The following is a 20,419-nucleotide window of genomic DNA, read 5'->3' on the forward strand; positions in this document are numbered from 1 at the left end:
GATTTAAGAAAGAAAACTAATCCGTAAAAATAAAATGCGAAATAAGCGAATAACAGGTATAATTTACAAATATACTGAGCGAAATGTTAAAATTCCTGCGAAGAATTAGCTGTGATTATTCTAGCAATCAATTTCGAGACACCTGAACGAATCGCGCATACTATAAGATGGGACATTATTACTCATATTATAAATTCTAAAAATTATTTATTTGATTAATAAACAATCAATTTAATATTTTATTTTAGGCAATTCGATCTAAAACTAATCTGATGATTCTTAATAAACTATTTGATTCATTTAAAAATATCCCTTTTGAATTATAGTGTGGTACCCCCTTTGAATTACATTTATCAGAGACCTGAATAAGCACCCATTTACATATCTAATTTGGGTTTACTAAACCTGCCCGGATTATAAATCTATTGATTTTGACCCGGTCCTGGTTTTATCCTGCCCGGCACGTCGGGTCTCAGGTGTAAGAATTTAAAAATAAATTAATCAATAAATAAATACCTTAGAACGAGCTTGGCGTTCAGCTTCGAGTTCTTCTTCCAATTCTTCAATGCGACTCTGTAATAATTTGAAACGATAAAAAAATCCTATTATAGTACCAGATAAAATGGAATTTTCGTAGTCACCACTTTAAACGCCAAAATATGATGTTATTAATAATTATAAAGGAACCAGAAAATGGGGTTCCACGTGACCAAAAATTTGGTTATAATTTTGTAAAAAAAAATTTTTGAAGTTTGATAACAAAAATTGTATTTGGTGGCAAATTATCAATTTTACTATTATGCGAAAATGTGAGACAAGTTTGTAATAAATCAATTTTTCTTTAAAATATACGATATACTTCTAACATCGAACGTTCAGTTCTTGGCAATATTTGTCCTAATTCAACTTCAGCACTCTCCCTGATGATCCTACGACTCCTGGTGGAGAGGCTGGGTGATGGGGAAGTATACATGTAATCCCTACCAGGTATTCTTAAATGGTCCAACCTAGGATTATATTCTGAGCTGAAATAAGAAGAATAAGGGGAATAAGGGTCCGGGTTAACATAATGGTAATCCCGGGATGGTGCAAAGGATCTAGTCGAATCCTTGCCATTGGTGCGATGGGATGCCCTTTCCGCAGTCACTTGTGGGGTGGGTTTGTGGATTTGGTGAGTGATAACAGGGGCAGCTTTAGCCTTTACATCCATAACTTGAACTCCGTTAGTCGTGGCACTGATAGATGCCAATGGGCTATCATCAGAATTAACTCCAGACGATTTTTTCTCGTTGGTCCCCCTTTTACCGTTACCGTTTTTAGTCCCCACAAGTACTGGCGTTACCTCTTGAATATCGTAAGATTCGATTTTAGCTTGGTCCATATTTTAAATTACGGGTATGAGATTGGGGCGAATATAGGATTATGGTAGATGATGATTATATATATAATTTGTAAATGCGAGATAGCCTATATAATAATACAAGCTTTTCAGGAAAAAGAATGCTTCAATCCCTTATTTATTTTAATGCAAGAATAGAATGCTAGGAAGGTTTATATTTATAGAAGACGAAAAAGTGTTTTCCAGATATTTACAAGTATATACATAATATTATAATATTGCGGGTGCGCGTATCCTAAAAAATATGCGGCCGATTTATAAAAGTTATATTATTTCAAGAAAATATTTTAATTTTTCGCAATGTTTTATTTTAAATTTTTGGTTAATTTGAATTATTGAATTATTTAAAATTTATATTTAAAAAAAATATATCTAATAATGAGGATATAAAGGTAAAAAAAATAATAAACTATATAATTTTTAAGATTTTCATAATTTTTTGTGTTTTAAAATTGGTTTAAAATTAAAAACTAAATTGATAAAAATTTTTTTCTTCTTTCAAATTAACAATTTACGTTCATGAAGATGGCTTGGCCACATGGCAAAATATGATCAAAAATTTTTTATATTTTTGTAAAAAAAAAAATTTTTTTTTTGAAAACCATTTGCTTTACTCAATTCATTAATTTTAAACCAATAATCCAAAATAAAGATAATAAAATTTCAGAAAGAAAACAACAGAATCTATAAAAAACATTTGTTCAATCCCGTTTTCATAAGCATTTCAATTATTGATAATAAGAGAAAATTGTGTTTAATGTGTTCTTGAAGATTTTATGTTTTTGTGCTACCTTCTCTTGCTTTATAAGGAAAAGTTTGCATCTTATTAATGCGAGATTTATAATATAATAATGTAATTGTTTTTCAAAAAATATTATATATAAATTATTATATAAATAAATATTAAAAAAATTATATTGTACAAAATAACTTTAAAAATTCAAAATAAAATCGAATTAAATATCTTTTCATTCTTATCAAGTGTGATAAGAAGATTTATAAAGGTTTCCACTTTCGACTTGGTTTAGGTTTAAGATTAATATATTTCCTGAAAAAAAATTCATTTATCTAAAATGCTTTAAAATTTATAAATTTTTGTTGGATCCTCTTGCTAACAAGTATTAATAGCTTACTAGTAAGTGGAAAGGTCCCAAATAATTTACTGTAATATTTCACTATTTTCAAATTATACTATGTCCTCCTTACAAAAATCGTTAAGATACTATGTGGAACAATCCTAAATTCATATTAAATTTAGATTGCCCAATAATGAAATTTATTTAACGTTTATAGTAAATGTAAATTTACATCAATTAACGAATACGATGATAAATTTAATTTTTAAAGTATTAAATATAATTAGAATGAAAAAATTGATAGCCTGCCTTATCAATAGAATGTCCGAGAAAATTTCCCATCTTTCAATTAAAAATAAATACCAGCACATGTGTAACATCCAAGGTTATTACGTATTATATGATTTTTTGAAAGCAAATCGAAATTTAATTTTTTTTCAAAATATGAGATATTTCCACAAATTTTTTTTTTTTTAAAAAAATTAAGGATAAAAAAAAAGATTGAAGCCGCAAATTACAATATTATTGTATAAAGATAATTCAACCAATGGCGTTACTAGGGTTAAAAGCTCGACCCTCGCCAAAATTTTGGAGAGCCCTTTCACAAAAAAGAAAGAATTGGGTTTATAAAATTATTCAGATTTGGAGCACTCATTCAAACCACGGCCAAACTAAAAAAACAAGTAAATCTAAGTGATACCGATAAAATTCTTAGAGTAAAATAAATATAAAGTATTTGTGTAGACCTGTAATTCCTTGATTTTCCTTTGTAGTTGCCCAACCATGTTTTGTTCGTCTTCTAAACGGGTTTGGAAATTTGCTATATCTTTCTCTTTCCTCTTCAGGTTTTCTTCCAATTCTTTCTTCGCTATATCCAAATCTTGCGCTTGTTCCTAGTTATACAAATATATATAGCAGGGGCTTCAAGGATTCAAGAGCTATGTTTCATTGACTCTGGTTTAACTACATTTGTTATGGAAATAATTTCGATCTTATATTTTTTTCCCACCTTCGAAAGCGCGTATTTTCAAAATATACCTAACTCTATTCACTAAAAATAAATCAGATCTGATAAACCCCATGTGACTATAAATTGTTTGAATAGTATTATTAAGTTTTTCAATTCCAATAGCAAGGTAAAAAAAAAAGGTTAAAATTTAGGGAAATCCTTTTACCTGGGACAATTTTAAGTCTTGCTCCAATTTCTTCTTGCTTTTCTCGAGGTCGGCTCTAATTTTTTTCTCATGTTCTAAGCTGTCCTCCAACTCGTCCAGAGTTTGTTCCAATTTAGCTTTGACCTTATTCAAGTGGTTAACCTTATCCTCCGTCGCGTTCAAATCGTCCTGAGTCTTTTTAAGGGTCTCGTCCAAACTTTTCTTCTCCTTGCTCACCTTGGAAATCAATTCGTCCTGTTTGGTCATCTCGTCCTGCAATTGTCTGATCTGATTTTCTCGGGATTGTTTCTCCTGTTCCGTTTTTTGGAGCGATAATTCCAGATCTTGGATATCCTATTAGGGAGAAATTTAATTCAAAAACATCTGACAAATGGATATCGATGTACAAACTCTAGCGAGGTATTTTTTTTAAAAAAAGGGGGTTAAAAGATATTTGGGAGGAGGGGAGGGGGCAGTAAGAAAAATATAATAAAAAAATGAGAATTGGTAGTATTATATTATGATATTACATCACAGCTGAAAGAATGTCAGAAGAATATATAAGAGGCAGTATGTAAAAGAAAGATGGGGAGGAACTCATGTTGCTTCCATAGTATGGGAAGTGTTTGTGGTTTAGATTTGAATGGGAAAAAGATGTTGAAAATTGTAAAACTAAGTGGAATTTGTAAAATGAATAAAGGTTAACCTTTTTCAGTTCGACCATTTCTTGTTCGGTTTTCCTTTTGGCGGATGAAAGGGTGGCGTTCTGTTCTTCCTCCTCTGCCAGTCTATCGTTCAAATCCGTCATTTGTGATTCCAATTCCACTTTTTGTTTGATGAGATTTTCGGCCTTTTCTTCCAAATCGTTCGTGTTTTCCTTCTCGGCCTCGAGTTGCAACATTAAATCGTTTTTCTCTTGGGTCAAGTGGGTCGTTTTATTTTCTAGATCTTTCCTTAATGCTGTTTCTTTATCGAAATCTTCTTTCAACTTATCGAATTCGTCTTTCAATTTTTTCATATCTTCTTCTTGCCTGGCGACGCTCAACATAGGTTTGACCTAGGTGAAAATAAATTTATTATTAAAAAGTATATTTTTTTATGTGAGTTTTTTTAAAATCAAACAATATACATTTATTAAGAGTTAAGTTATAAAAAAAAATTCATAAATACCACAATCTGAATTCGTGTGTTTTAAAAAAAACAAAGAGAATTTGGAACCTAAACTAAAAATATGGTTCTTTTTACAGTTCGAGGTTCTGTTTCCGGTTCTTAAATTTGACCCGATTCCAAAATTCAGTGGTTTTTCTTTCTCAAATCTAAAAGAAGGACATAAATAATAAAATACTTTAGTGTACAACTTCCACCATAACCAATTGCGCATTAATAACCATTTTCGGATGTTCCTTTGAATGATGACAAGAGCCGTCCTCTGTTCCTTCAATTTCTTGAAGCGTTTCTTCATGAGATTAGCCCTGATCCATGCCTTTCATTTATTCATTTATTTATTTTATAAAATACAATATACAAATATATATTTAAAAATTGGCATCAATTCATTTTCAAAATTCTTTAATCTCATTGGGATTAAGCAGGCCTATAAAAAATATGTTCCTCAATGAATATATATCAGATGACAAAATAGGAAACCTGGAAGTAGGTAATGATCTTGCCTATCCTTTCGTCTCTCATATCTTCTAGTTGACCCAAAATACCGGCCTTAAAGAATATCTTGGTATGGCCCATTTTGTATTCGTTAGGTTCCAACTGGCATTCGTTGATAATTTTTCCGGTAATTTCTTTATTGTCAGCGAACCCTTCTTTGGGCACGGCCTGTGGAGCCAAAATGGTATACCTATATGAAGGAAAAAGATTTGAGCGAAGTCATCATTTGGAAATTTGTAATTATGAAGAATTTTGAGATCGGTAAAAGATGGTCGCCAAACCCGAATCCCGACCCAAATATGTCAAAAAATATGGGGGCTCGACTCAATCCGGTTGTTTTGCCGAATACTAAATTAATAAAGGAAATGAAATTACCTTTGCTTGAAATCGGCATACATTAAACGATTAGGGAAACCTTTCCTACAAATCCTGATACCTTCCAATACGCCATTGCAAGTCAATTGATTCATGACCAATTCTGCGTCCAACTCACCTTAAAATAAAAATGATCGTTTTTTGTAGTTTCTCAATATATCCCCCCCCCCCCCACACACATCAGTAATAAAGAACAAATTGTGTTAATAGAGCAAGAAACATGTAGTTAATATGGAAAAAAAACCGGTTATTTAGTAAGGGAATGAATTTAACCTTTAAAAAACCCCCAATAAAACCAAACTTAAAATAAAAAACTGTTTATTAATGTTTTTATAGTTAAAAAAAAATTTCGCGAAAACAAAAAATGGACTATATACCGGGTCCTTTGTGTTCATTGGGAATGATGCATCTTACGAAATGTGGGTGAGTATTTTTCAAAGTCGTCATAAGTTTATTCAATTGTTCCTAAATTTTAAAAATTAAAAGTTTGGGTTTTTCGTTTTTATATGGTTTTCTATTTCCTTTTATTTAAAAAAAAAATACTAAGAAACAAGTAGAGCATTATTTTACCTTGTAAAGTACCGAAATAGTTTGAAAGCTAGATCCTTTTCCTTTCTTTCCGGAACTCTTTTCGTCTAATCATTTTAATTAATTAAAATTTTATTAAATTATTTTTCATTATTAGTTTAAAAAAACCGTCAGCAGAAGCTCTGTCCTTCCATAGATCGGCCAAGAGATGATTTGTAGATTTGGAGAAAACTGTCAAGACCGATTCATTCAGAGGATCCTTATTTTTATCCAACCAATTGTCGACGTTGTAAGGCACCTTTGATTAATAAAAAAACTCATAAAAGTTATCATTTTAAAAGAAAACACGTGATGTAGCAACACCTAGAATATAATTGCCCTTGGCCGCCAAAAGTATAAGCACGTTTCTGCCTATGATTCATTATATCACATATATTTAGGTTTAATTAACAAAGTTATTTCATTGATGGGTTAAAAATATACCACCATTTAATATTTTTATTATAATAATGTTTACAAAGTTCGTAACAAGACTACGAACCTTTAAGTTTTGCGGGCTCGGGTTTTTCCGGTATTTAGTTAAAGATTTTATAAAGGTTTTGTTCCATTTTGGGTTTTTTTTTGAAGAAATTCATATAGGTTTCAGTTCGGTTTAGAATTTATAACGGTTCGTTCCTTAAAAAAATTAATCATAAACCATACCTATTAATCATTAATCTTAGAGAAAAATCTTTTAATTTATATTTTTAATTCCTTATTTAATTTAACCTTGAAGATTATTTCTTATCTAACTAGTAAATTGCCTAATTTCTATTAAATTGGTAAAAGCAATAAACTTGTTATTGATTGAAAATAATGGCGATAAGAGTTCGGTTCGCTCTTTTATATTTTCTTTATAACGGTTCGGTTACGGTTACAAAAAATTATAACGGTTTGTTCCTGTAGATTCGGTTTAAAGTCTGGTTCGCGTAATCATGTATACGTATTATCTTATGAACTCGTCTGAAATTTGATAATGGTTCAACTCAAGGAATGTTCACCTGAGGGAAATTTTTCAATTGGATGAAATATATTTAAAATTAAATATGTATCAGGAGTGGCATTAAAGGTTAGGGAGGTATGGGTTAAGTAATTTAAAAGTTTGAGAGATATGAGTCAAGGTTTCGATTGGGTTATATAACCTGTCAAATCTGACAGGTCATGTGATTATAAAATAGATGAATAGAAATTTAAATATATCAGTTGTTATAATGGCAATTTCCTCGAATTGAACCATAATCCAGAAATTTAATAGGTCAGGTTATTCCACCAAATGCTAAAATACATTTCCAATAAAATCAAATTTTTAAAATTAAAAAAAAACTCCTTAAAATAAATATGATTTAAAAGTTTTGTTGAGCCCATTTTTCAAATTTAAAAAGATCTGATTTTGTCTAAAAGGTTATTCCAGTATTATACACAATAAAATTTGTATAATTTCGGCTATTGATAATTCAGAAAACTGCCTAATTTGACCAAATTTTGATTTTCAATCAAATTCCTATAAATTATTGTCTTGATATATTGGACAACTGTTTAGGTTGGACAGAAATCTTGATCTCAACGGTGCCTAAATTAGACAGGGTTTACTAAATGTGTAGAATACCTATTCTATAAAATTTCAGACAATTTGGTCAAATACTTTTGAGCCATTTTGTATTTATCTACTGGCAAAACAATTATCCTAGGAGAATTATTACTAAATTTCTTTAATTCGATTACAACAATACACATTAAATAATAACTATATTATCATCTGGGGTTACAGAATTTATCTATTTAGGACATCAAATTAAAGGAATGGAGGTGAAACCTCTTGAGAAAAATTTAAAAAATATAACAAATATGAATCAGCCAACCAATAAAGCTGAGTTATAATCATTTTTGGGTATGATAAATTATTATCATCGTTTTGTGGAGAAATTTGCAAAAGTGGCATCTCTATTGTATGATTTATTAAAAAATGGTGTTCATTTTGAGTGGAATATTGAACACCAAAATGCTTTTGATATTTCCTTGATTATTAAAATGTTCTGTCACAACTTCTTGCAATGCATTTTTTTTAAATAGGAAGCAGGATTTTTTATTATATACATTTTAATTTTTGTTATAGATTGCAGATGGAGCATTCATATCGGAAAGAGATGATTTTATAAAGTATATCTAATATATAACCTTTTGATCTCAATTGTAAACTAAAACGCATATAGAACATTTTAATAATCAAGCTACTAAAATATATTTGTTTTATTTTACGGTGCCAGCGTAATGCTTGATTTCCATGTGCGCCTCACGCGATGATTTTTGCGCTAACTTAGGTTTACCCAAGCAAGGTGATTTTCCCAAATGAGTGTCCATAACTTTCTGCAAGAATGTCTTATCGGTAGCTTTTGGCACGATACATTCCTCTTCCAAGATGGAAAGAATACCCATGGGCTAAATATTTATAATCAAGTATAATACATGAATGAGCATTATTTAAATGCGAAATAATTCAAATCTTTATATTAGACTTTTTAAGGCTATTTCATGATATTATTATTAGCTATAAATTGTTAAGTTAGAAAAAAAATCAATAATTATAAATGTTGATTATAACCTTTTCGATCAAATCGATACAAGCTTGTAAATCAAGTCCAAAGTCTATGAATTCCCAGTCGATTCCTTCTCTCTTATATTCCTCTTGTTCCAGGATGAACATGTGATGATTAAAAAATTGCTGCAATTTTTCGTTGGTGAAATTGATGCACAATTGTTCGAAGCTGTTATACTTGCATATTTTATTTAAAATATATTTTAGTTTATTAAATTTTATTATCTATAAAGGAAAATAATATATATACCTTAAACTAGAGATCTGCAAAGTTAGGCCCGGCTCGGGCCTAATTCTATTTAAAATAATTGAGTTCGGGCCAGGCAGGGCCTAATATTTTTAAAAAAATTTTGGGCCGGGTCGGGTCGGAGTTTGGAAATTTTATTAAATATATCTAAATTTATCAATTTTATATTGAATTTTTTATGTAAAATAAAAATTTTTGATTTAATTTATTGAAACTTAACGCTATATAACATATGTCTTTTATTTTAAGTAATTATAAAAATTAATTTATCCGGCAAAACTTTTTAAAAAAAAATTTCGGGCCGGGCCGGGCTTGAAAAATTATGCCCGATGCAGATCACTACCTTAAACATTGTTTTTAATTTTTAAAAACCCCCAAATCTATACCTTATGTTTTAGTCATTAAGAAAAATAAATCTATCTATACCGCGAATACTTGTATCTACGATACAATATGCAAGATCCTTTTGTATCTTCTACTCAATATCTTTTTGATATTTTTAATAAGATACTACTATCTATATCTAAGATCGATTTTTCATAAAGAATATATATCTAGATTCTTTTGGACCTGCCCAACTCTGTCTATAATCGTGTAAATTGTTAGAACTAACTTCAAAAATTTCGAAACCGGCTATATCCAAGACTCCTATAAAGAATTGACGTTTGGCTTTGGTGTCCAGCGTTTTGTTGACTCTAGCTACCAACCATTTAAACATTCTGTCGTAAGTTGCCTTCGATAATGATCCGATAGCGTAAGTGACCTAAAAGAATTATCAGATTTACAATAAGCTTGATTTACTAATATAATAAGGATACCTGTTGTAGATTTTGGCCCTTAGCTACGTATTCGCTTCCGACTTTGATTCTAGGTTTCAGGATATTTTTAAAGAATTCTGCATCATTGATGCCCATTAATTTGGCGGCCTTTTCTCCGGCTATCATTATTAATATGAAAAAAAGGAATGGTCATTTAATACAGATGATAATGTTGTGGTATAAAAATTATAATTAGTTAGTTAATTTAACTTTATAATCGAAGTAACTGTAATATGAAGCATTAAATCATGAAGCATTAAATCCCCTTATTATATACCTCTTGAGTTAAGATAGCACTATATTAATTCACTCTCCCAATGAAAAATAGTGTTAAGGATGGAGTTAATTAATAACCAAAATTTTAATTACAATGTAAATTTCTATAGAGAGTTAAACGAACATGCTGTTTTTTTTATTGCTGAAATTTTTGTAAAATTAATCTTGAATCGAATTTTAATTTTATAAATCTAATTTGTAAAGTTGTATTAGAAATTAGCATTTCAAAAGTAAAAATATTTTTGATACAAATTTATATTGGAGATTTTTTTTAAAATTTTATATGAAATATAATTCTCAATAAATATTAAGTGAGTCAAAAAGCGAAGACTTAAAAACCTGGAACGAGTTAAAAAGTGCGTTATTATTTTTATATAAATCCTTAAAAATAATCATCAATCCTATGATAATTATAATATGATTTTTCAAAAAAAAAAATAATTAAAGTTTCATACGATCTGTTCCATCAGTCTCAGCTTGTTCTTCTCTGGGTCTTTGTTTGAATTTCATGTTTCCCATATGCATTATAGCTCCAGTGAGTTTATAAATGTTCAATTTTTCTTGCGGCTCAAAGCCCAAAATGTTAAATGCTTCCTGTTTTTTTTTGTAAAAAAAATGGTTCAAACTATTTTTAACGTTAATAGTTTAGGGCAATAATATTTAAATTTCGCGTTAATTCATTCGCGCTTTATCGGATATATTATTCATTTATATTTATTATTGATCTTTTTTCCTCATTTCAATTCATTCGTATTTTGGATATATTTTCTCAGTTTTAATCATTATATTTCGTCATCTTATTATTTTTTATAACCACAATCAGCCATATCAGGCATACTTGCGAATCCTAATTCGGTTGTACTAAGCCTCAATCAAGCTTTTATTTTTTCAGACCCATAACATGACTCTATTTCCGTCGTTTAATCTGTGTCGTATTTGATTAATTTCGCGTTCGTTATTCATTAATTTTTTTCTTCGCTTCTGGATATATTTAGCTTTAGTTTTAGATATACTCAATTAGCACATTGATTCATTTTTTTTTAAATATTTACTAGCGCCATTTACTCAATTATTTGCTTTATACATCAGTAATATTACGCATTAGCTTTTGCTTTATTCACGATCGAGCCAAGATATTATACATTTAACAAATGATGGTGTATTTTATGTTCATGAACCAATCATTAACAGGTACCATCAATCAAGACTTTCGCCTCTCTTTCAGAAGCATACCGCTTCCCAGCCCATTTACAGAACTCCCTTCAATTCATGCTTCTAATATCATTCAGACTTTTCTCAACATCAAAAAACTTGACATCATATCAATAATTCCCAAAGGCGCTAGGATACAAGTCTCCAAGTCTCTCTCTCTCTCTGATAGTATCTCCTCTTTACCGTAAAACTTTAACGTGACGGAATGGTTTAAATTCATATTTCTTTGGTTATCAGGCGACCTACCAAATCCTCAAGAATTTCCTGCAACGTTTCTCCTGATCTTTATAACAAAAAAACGTTCTCGTCAAGCTATGCATATTTCAATAAAATTGAAATTAGTCTCTAATTATGATTCATTAGCTCACCACACTCTGAGGAGACCAAAATAAAACTCCTTCCAAAATATCTTTCTTCCACTAACACCAATCACTCAATATAGTTTGTGGAGGCAGACCTATCTTTACAGAAGCCTAACAAAGATATCAAACCAATAACCATTTGTTCAACATTCCGCTGTCATGTCACAAAAGTTTTACATCCAGATTAAATATGAGGCCGCTCACTTTTTAACCCCTTTATAATTAAGGGGTAGAGTTTATGGAGGATGTGAGGCGACTGTACATCTCATGCCTTTACTTGAAGAGCAATACTAAAAATTGAATTTGCTAATGCCTAAAGCATCCTCTCCCATAACTCACTTGCAATCAGAGCGCATATCATTCCAATGCTACCCCAAATTCCTATATTCTTCTTACCAATTTTCTTCAATTTTGGAATTCAACTCTCAGGAAGGCACCCAACAAGGTAATCAACTAGAATCCCTTATATATAGTCGCGGAATCAATAAAATAATTCAAGCCATTAATTCAAAATTCCCACTGCACGTCTAGTACATAGACGATAGAATCAATAGTAGATCTCAATTGGAAATCAATAAGGTCGGACATTATCAAAAAAATGGTATGTGCCGTTAGTCTCATGATCAAAATCTCAAATTACAAGGAGTTAACACATCTAGAATCCCCTGTAAGCGGTTGGATTCACTCAATCTGCCTTCCTCCACTCTACTTTTGATATCCTCCTTAAGATTGGTAACCTTCTTTACTTATTACCCTCACATAAATCATTCTTCCTCCTAAAAAACTTTTTAAACATTCTACGCATCCTTTATCCTCTCCGTTCAACTCCTATTTTTAAATTTCTTATCCCTCTTAACATTTATTAAAGGTAACTGTTAAGCTTCCTTACCCACCAAAAGTGGTGATTTAGAGATAAGATACCTTTATTGATGATGCTATCTTGTTATGGAAGACACGATATATTTAAAATATCTGTAACCAAAATTTATCTTATTGTAACCCGAAGGACCCCTGGTCTGGACCACCCGGATCTAATGTTGAATAAAATACACTTTTAATTTTATATTAAAGATAATAATTTTATCTTTCTATTTGTTTTATTTATATATACATCTGTTAATTTCATTTCTTCTTTGTCGTCGACTCCCTCAATCGAAGTTTTACCCTGAGATGAGAATGCGTAGTCCTTTGGATTATCGGAAAGGAAAAGTTGTTCTTTATAAATATTTACATTTTCATTTAAAATAATGTGAGACATCAATAAAAATCATATATTAAAATTGCTTTCGTCCAAAAAAAAGGACCCATAGAGTTCACTCTTATGGAATCCTCATATAAAAAATTCGGGATTCGATTCTAAAATAAAAAAAAATTGTAAATCTCTCGCTTATATTTCCTGGAAAAATTTTTAAAGTAATATTGAAAATAATATCAATAGATGCTAGGGAAGTAAACACTCGTATTTAAATTGAGGTTTTTTTTTAAAGTAAGTGTAGAAATCATAGAAAAATTATTTTAAAAAAACTCAAAGTTCTTACTCCCCCCCCCCTAGCATCTATCAATATTAATTTATAGGGAATATAAGTTAAATTCCCAATTTTTTTTTATGTTTTTGGGGATTTCGAATGGAAATCGAAATTTAGCAAAAAAAAACCACCTTTTAATCCAGAGATCGCTCCTGACATGATTTGATAGAAGATATGATATGATCTCTCAGCGGCCTGTTGAAATATGACACGGGATTTTTCCAATAGATCTTTAATATTATTAAACAAATTTTAAAAGAGAGTTATATAAATGGCAATAAGCCTGCAAAAATATAGGATATATCTGTTTTTTTTTAAAAAAAGAATCAGCTTACATGATTCTATATCAGCACCAGCTAATTTTCCGGAAGCTCCAAAATGAATTCTGATAAATTTCCCCTAAAAATATAAGTATATATATTATAAATCATTGAAATTAATATATTAAGTAATTTAAATGTATCGTCGATTTTGGGGCTAATATATATATTAAAACCAACAAAGAATAAAAGATATCACCGATTGTCAGGATTATATAGTAAACAGGTAAATTCCACTTACAAATCTCGAAGAGTTATCATTACGAATAGTTTTAGCGTTACCAAATGCTTCCAACACTGGATTAGCTTGAATAATCTGATCTTCCAAAGAAGCTTTCTAAGTTTTAAGTCCACAAATAGGAGACAGAAAAAAGGAAAAAAAATTGAATAAAGTATTTAATCAAATCCAATGAGTAGCATAGAGTAGGAGTGTAGAGTAGATGCGAGTAGATTCTATTTGCACGGCATTTAAGAACATCACAACATTGGAATAAATTTATATAAAAAATCAACATAATACTATTCATTTATCGACAAGATATATATAAAAATACATAAGAGTCCTTGCTTTCAAGGAATGTATCAGATATATCGATCCAAAAAAACACGAACTTGAGTGAGCCCTCTTTAAAACACGAAATTGTTTACATGAAGAAAAAAAACATAGAATCTTGATTTGATACTATATGTACATAACTAGTGTTGTCTAAAACCTAGATTTTACCCATTTTTTTAAAAAGCAGCTAAATCAAAATTTTAGCAAATAAATATCACCTAAACCTCGAGATTCCTTAAATTTTTTTATAGCTCAAATCTTGATTGATAGCTTTTAAAAATGGGCGAAATCGAGGTTTCTAACAAACAATATGTACAGGTTAGATTTGACAGAAACAGAAATGGTAGAGAGGACATTAATTAAGCATTTAATTTATAAGTTTCAACATTAAATTGCCTGTATACAACATTTTAGATTTTGCCAATTATACAACAATTATATGATTTTGAATCGATGGTTTTCTATGGAATTAGAATAAGCCCATTTTCTAATCTGCATGATTGCTACAATCTGGTTTTAAATAAGAATGAATAAAAACTACGACAAATTAGACAAACACTTGATTTCTAATGACAACATATTATTTCAACATTTATTATCCTAAAAAATAATTATATTCGCTTACGAAACGCGAAGAGTTGTCGTTTCTTATGGTCTTAGCGTTTCCAAACGCTTCCAAAACTGGATTGGCTTGGATAACTTGATCTTCTAAGGTTCCCTGTAAAGATTTATTTGATATACGCACATTATTTTTTAAACACATTTGGCACAATATTTTTCGAGCATTATTATATGTATACTATTTAAGTATTACACTTATACTGTAAACATGGTTTAATGGATTTTGGATGGAAATGCAATGAATTGGTGATTTACAATATTTGTTTATTTATGCGTGTGTGTGGACGGTGTATATAGTTGATATAAATTTTAATTTAAGGTAAATATTTATAAAAATGCACCAGAACTCATATCAATAAATTACAAATCATTAATATCATATTTCATGGAATTTAATAAATTTGTAAATCGTTTATAAAATGTATACCAAAATTATATAGCATATTATTATAAAATCTAATCGTATTATAATACTTTCATTATATAAAAAAAATTCGTTGGACATTTATTTTGTTTCAAATTTTGAGCATAGAATTAACCATGATTAAGTAAATTACAATTATACACGTTTATCTGATATATTTTTTAACATTTTAAATATTTATTTTTTTTAAATTTTAGAGGGGCGCTTTCTGCCATCATCTCTAGTAAAAATTAAGATATATTATTTAACATCGATCTTTCTTAAAATTGTAAAAAAAAAGTATTAAAAATTAATCGGGTTTAGAATATGAGATGGTTCGTATGTCGCCACTAGGTAATATAATATATATTTCCAATAGGATTAAAATCAGGACTGGAGATAGGCTAGGCCTAATGTTATCATCATCTGGCCATTTTTTTAAATAGTATTTTTCGAAAATTATGGGGTGCCGTCTCTGGTTAATTCTTTTAAACAAAGTTTAATTAAAACCTAAGCAAAAATCTTTTTAAAAAAGTAATCTTGAAAAACCATCATTAAAAAATAACATGTCTTCCCAATCGCTGATTCTTCAATGTATATGAATGCTAGCTCACTGACCTAATTTGATTTCATCTTTACAAAAATAAAGCAACTATAGTTAATGAATTCGTGTTTAAAGAGTCTGATCTTGAAATTAACTTGCCTAAGATACCCAGTAAATCTTACATCTTGCATAATCCGCGACAAAAGGTCAAATAATATATCTCCCTTAAGGGTAGCTTGTTTTTCTACACATGTTTCTGTGTATTACCACGGCCAAGGGTAGGATATGTGTAGTTTTCTTCACTTTTAGTTGATTAATTAATTAATAATAGGAATCTGTGTCTCTATTTATATTCATATCAATATTTATTCTTTTGTTGTTATAATTTACCATGATTAGCGTCTCCTCCCTCACACCAAATATAAAACTAGATTTAAATTTATTTTAGATGTAATATGAATAATGAAAAAAAATGTATCATAAAATTAAAGGGTTATAATTTATTTAATAAATGAGTTGAGAGACAGTCTTGCGATTAAGGACTAACTTTTATGAAATGTAAGACATTAAATATTTTTAGGTTAAGTTGATTTAAAATAAATTTATAATTTAAAATAATTGTTTTTATCGTTAAACTTCGAAATTTTATGTGTTGGGGGGTGGTGGGGGGCTTATTGAAAAATAATTCGATGCGGTTAAAGAATTATGAATTTGCTTAGTTTTATTCAAATTATAAGTATAATTTTAATGGGTAATATTTGTTGACGTAAGCACTTGATGATTAAAACATTACAAATAATATATGTTAGCATCTATCGGCATTTTCATTGACATATAAACATACACATCTCAAGAATATCCATTTTATTTAACAATCTGTGCAAGATTCGAAAAAATATTTGAAGAAATTGAGTAAACAGCAAGTATAGATAGCACAGATTATATATAAGATGCTTTATAGATAAATTATAAAAAATTTGAAACTTGCACTTCACCCTCTTTGACTGGATTCATGCCTATTATAGCGTAATAAGTTAAGACTTTTTTGGTGTTTTCTGTCTTACCGGCACCTGACTCTCCACTATTAAAATATAAATGGTGAAATAACATTTTAATGATGTAATAATAAATAACCCCTTTTTTCAAAAAAGAAAGGTTGAAATTATAAAATCATTTCGATTATCCTTTAATTATTTATTAGATTCTTTTATATCATTTGACGAGGAATTTTTAACAGATAACAAGGGTGCCTATAAGGCCTCGTATTTTGGGGAGGGGATACATTGAATTTTTTGCTTTTTTTGAGGGAGCCTTCAAGATTCACATTACATTTCTGCTCGGAGTATTGACTAAGGGAATATGTCGCGAATGTAGACGAAAATAACATAACATAATATTCAACAAATGTTCAATTTTGCATTATAACTAAAATATTTACGATATGAATACAAATAAAAAAAAATTTTTTTTAAATGAACGCGATCGGAAGATGAATTTCATTGATGTAAATCTCTACATGTAAAAAAAAATGAATATATACAAAGACTCAATTTTTTAACAAGTTTTAAGTGGAGGACTTACAGCTCCATATGTGATTCCAGTATTGGTGGCTGTAGATGCAGCAGTGATCGCAAAATATTGAATGACCTTTTTGGTATTTTCTGTTTTGCCGGCACCAGATTCGCCTCTACGTAAGATTCAAACATATAATAAGAGGGACAAATTATACATATACAAGCATGGAATTAGTTTCTTTTTATGATCATTATATTTACCTACAAATATATAAACTATTTTCATACCCTTTTTTCGAAGTTGTTTACAAAATAAATTTTCTTGAAAATTAGCGTTCTGAGTCAAAATAAATAACATTCATTTTATAAGCCAAAATTCATTTCTTCTTTTATGCCATTTTAAGTATTACATAGACAACATTATCGTAATTATAAACATGTAAAACAACAAAATAAACACATACTAAATTGGTTATAATTTTACACGGTCCTAATTTGCATATTAAATATACTTTTGAAGACGGCATTGTGAACATATATTTAACTATTAACATATTTAATATATAATTTTACAAACTGCGCAGTTTTTGCGAACATTGGGTATAACAAAAATAAACATTTATAAAAGACAGCATTAGAGTCAAACATATATTTGTATAAATAATTGTGTAAGACGGACATATGATATAATAAGACAAATGACCTATTTTATGAGCAATGAGATTAATTCTAGCCTAGACTAAAGATCCATTTTTTTTAAAGTGTATGAAGTTAGATTCAATGTGTTTTTTTTCAGTCTAACGCCTCATCTATAGTAAATGTGATTTGTTAAGCGGTACGGTATTTGGCTCTATCGAAACCACCGCTAACTCTTCACAGCGATAATAATTTTCGAAAATATGCATGCGTTTTTTTTTCAAATTTTAAAAATCTGTGCGGGAAATGTATTTCAGCATATTTAGAATACATACCTTAATAAATTTCAGAAAATTTTGCGGATAACATTTTGGCCATTTATAATTTGTTATAAAAAAATTTATAGAAAAACGAATAATAAATTTTACTAAGTTCAAAAATTTCTGGGCAAAATCTTCTAAAAATCATAGAATAAGACTTATTTTGCACAATCTGATTAGAATATATTTCCAGCAAATTTATTTTTTATATTACAAAAAAACTGTACTTAAAAAAAGATTTAGTTGAAAAAAACACATTGAAGTTAATACATATATACATCCATTGAAGTCATAATGCTTGAAGTTTAGGATTTCAAATATACGTACTTTTTCAATGTATGTATACTTTGAGAATTTTTATAAAGAATGAATCTCATTAGAGGCTAGTATCAATGTCATTGGTTGATATCTATTTTCTGTAAAGCTGATATTACATAATTTAATTAAGACTGAAGACAAATTATTTACTAATGTTGTAAATAGGTCAAGCCTTTAGGCTAATATAGAAAAACTAAAGTAATACAGTATTTATTCATTCTATCATGTACAAAATAACAAAATCTACAAAGGGAATCATGGCATGCACCAATTTTATTAAAATATATCCTTTAATTAAAAAGTTTGTTCTCGGTTTAAATTAATTTTGACACTTGGTAAAATGAAGGACCTTTAGTGTTGTTAAATTGCTGGATTTGAGTCGATTTTTAAAAAATGCTACCTCAATATTTTAGCCAGATGAATATTGACAAAGCCTCGATATTTTGTTAATAGATGCTCAAACCTTTATGTTATATGATTCAAATCTTGATAAGGCTTGCATAATATTTTTCTAGATAAAATATTAAGTTAGCTGTTTTTAAAAATCGGCTCAAAACGAGCCGTTTACTAAAACTAGTTAGAGACAAACATATATAGAAAGACAAACATACACATAATAAGAAGACAACATTTATAACACTTACGGCGGTAAAATGGGACACACCGGGGTCGGTTATATGCTTATTAGCAGCTACTATGGCAAAATACTGGATAACCTTTTTTGTGTTTTCCGTTTTACCTGCTCCACTTTCTCCACTATTTCAAAAAATTAAATAATAATAATGTTGTGATTTTTACGAAAAGTTAATATAGATATATTAAAGAAATTTATGTCTTTTCAAAAATAAATACAAGTCTCACTATCCTTTATACCCTTACCCTTCATTAATAGTTAGCGCGAATTCGCGGCGAAGTGCATAAAAATACAACATATTTTCTATACTTCACCGCTAATTCATGTAAATGTGAATGCAGGGTTATTCGATTATATAATTAAGAATAGTAAATTTAGAAATTCGTTGAATATATTCGTTTTTGAATATGGCTTAGTATTATTTTTAAATTTAAGATGTTAATTTTTTATAATTTTTTAATTGAAAATTGAACTTACGTGATCAATATAGATTGATTTTCTCTGTCTGTATTATGAGAATGTTTTTTTTAAAAATAGATATTAATATAAATTTATTATGATTATATATTCCCGAGACCTGCAGGCCCTGTCCTAAGCCCGGCTCGACCTGACCCGTGTAACTTTATTAAATATACACTGGCCGGGCCATGCAGATGATACTTCTGCTGGTCTCTGATATATTCTATTGATGGTTCAAATTCAAGAGTAAATTATATAGTTTAAAGAAATCTACGAAAAATTAATCATACTTGATAACATATTGGTATAGGCGTCATCCGAAATGGAGAAAACGTGAGGAGGTACCTCGGACTTTCTCTTACCTTTGAACATCTGCACGACTTCTGGGGTATATATAGGTAGTCTTTTGTAGGGATTAATAGCCACGCAAAACAATCCAGAATAAGTCTATATTTAAGATACAAATTTGTATTTACAATTATATTGGTTAAATGTTATGCGCGATTAATTTTACGTAAATAATCCAAATGAAATATCGTTGTTGTAAATTATGCAAGACACTGGCGTCGTTCAAAAAGGTTAAACAGGACATATCATCACATTTTTCGAATTTTCCTGGGTTAACTTGTTCTGCTTGATCTTTATTTATAGTCATTTCCTATATAATAATTTTAAAAAATTTAGCCAATTTTAAAACAATAAAAATAAAATTTTCTGGCGTAAAAATTTAAAAAAAAGTGTAATACTGTAAAATCTGAATTGCATTTAAGTGTAAACCTGCATTCACAGTTAGCGCTGTAAACATCGCCATGCAAGTTATGCTGCAT

At 29.3% G+C, this 20,419-nt stretch overlaps 1 protein-coding gene across 3 annotated transcripts in view; it reads right to left on the minus strand.

Moving 5' to 3' along the window:
* Window positions 1-20,419, minus strand: part of LOC135922201 (myosin heavy chain, striated muscle-like) — a 35,401-nt gene that overhangs the window by 6,111 nt on the left and 8,871 nt on the right. For 2 of the 3 annotated variants that reach the window (XM_065456622.1, XM_065456623.1), the window contains exons 3-25: window positions 20,107-20,250; window positions 19,883-20,039; window positions 19,611-19,638; window positions 19,144-19,255; window positions 14,769-14,861; window positions 13,603-13,666; window positions 13,399-13,497; window positions 12,853-12,956; window positions 10,623-10,761; window positions 9,892-10,010; window positions 9,687-9,836; window positions 8,833-9,003; window positions 8,490-8,669; window positions 6,363-6,492; window positions 6,237-6,301; window positions 6,044-6,131; window positions 5,667-5,784; window positions 5,277-5,481; window positions 4,975-5,112; window positions 4,336-4,686; window positions 3,651-3,983; window positions 3,222-3,368; window positions 517-573 (exon numbers count right to left, since the gene is read on the minus strand). In XM_065456622.1, the coding sequence (XP_065312694.1) occupies window positions 517-573; window positions 3,222-3,368; window positions 3,651-3,983; window positions 4,336-4,686; window positions 4,975-5,112; window positions 5,277-5,481; window positions 5,667-5,784; window positions 6,044-6,131; window positions 6,237-6,301; window positions 6,363-6,492; window positions 8,490-8,669; window positions 8,833-9,003; window positions 9,687-9,836; window positions 9,892-10,010; window positions 10,623-10,761; window positions 12,853-12,956; window positions 13,399-13,497; window positions 13,603-13,666; window positions 14,769-14,861; window positions 19,144-19,255; window positions 19,611-19,638; window positions 19,883-20,039; window positions 20,107-20,250 (3,192 nt within the window). Of the gene's footprint in view, window positions 1-516; window positions 574-3,221; window positions 3,369-3,650; window positions 3,984-4,335; window positions 4,687-4,974; window positions 5,113-5,276; window positions 5,482-5,666; window positions 5,785-6,043; window positions 6,132-6,236; window positions 6,302-6,362; window positions 6,493-8,489; window positions 8,670-8,832; window positions 9,004-9,686; window positions 9,837-9,891; window positions 10,011-10,622; window positions 10,762-12,852; window positions 12,957-13,398; window positions 13,498-13,602; window positions 13,667-14,768; window positions 14,862-17,292; window positions 17,399-19,143; window positions 19,256-19,610; window positions 19,639-19,882; window positions 20,040-20,106; window positions 20,251-20,419 lie in introns of all 3 variants that reach the window. The other variant, XM_065456624.1, reaches the window with a different exon arrangement.

The sequence above is a fragment of the Gordionus sp. m RMFG-2023 genome, chromosome 1, assembly GCF_954871325.1.
Source record: "Gordionus sp. m RMFG-2023 chromosome 1, tfGorSpeb1-WG-v2, whole genome shotgun sequence".
NCBI classification, from domain to species: domain Eukaryota; kingdom Metazoa; phylum Nematomorpha; class Gordioida; order Chordodea; family Parachordodidae; genus Gordionus; species Gordionus sp. m RMFG-2023.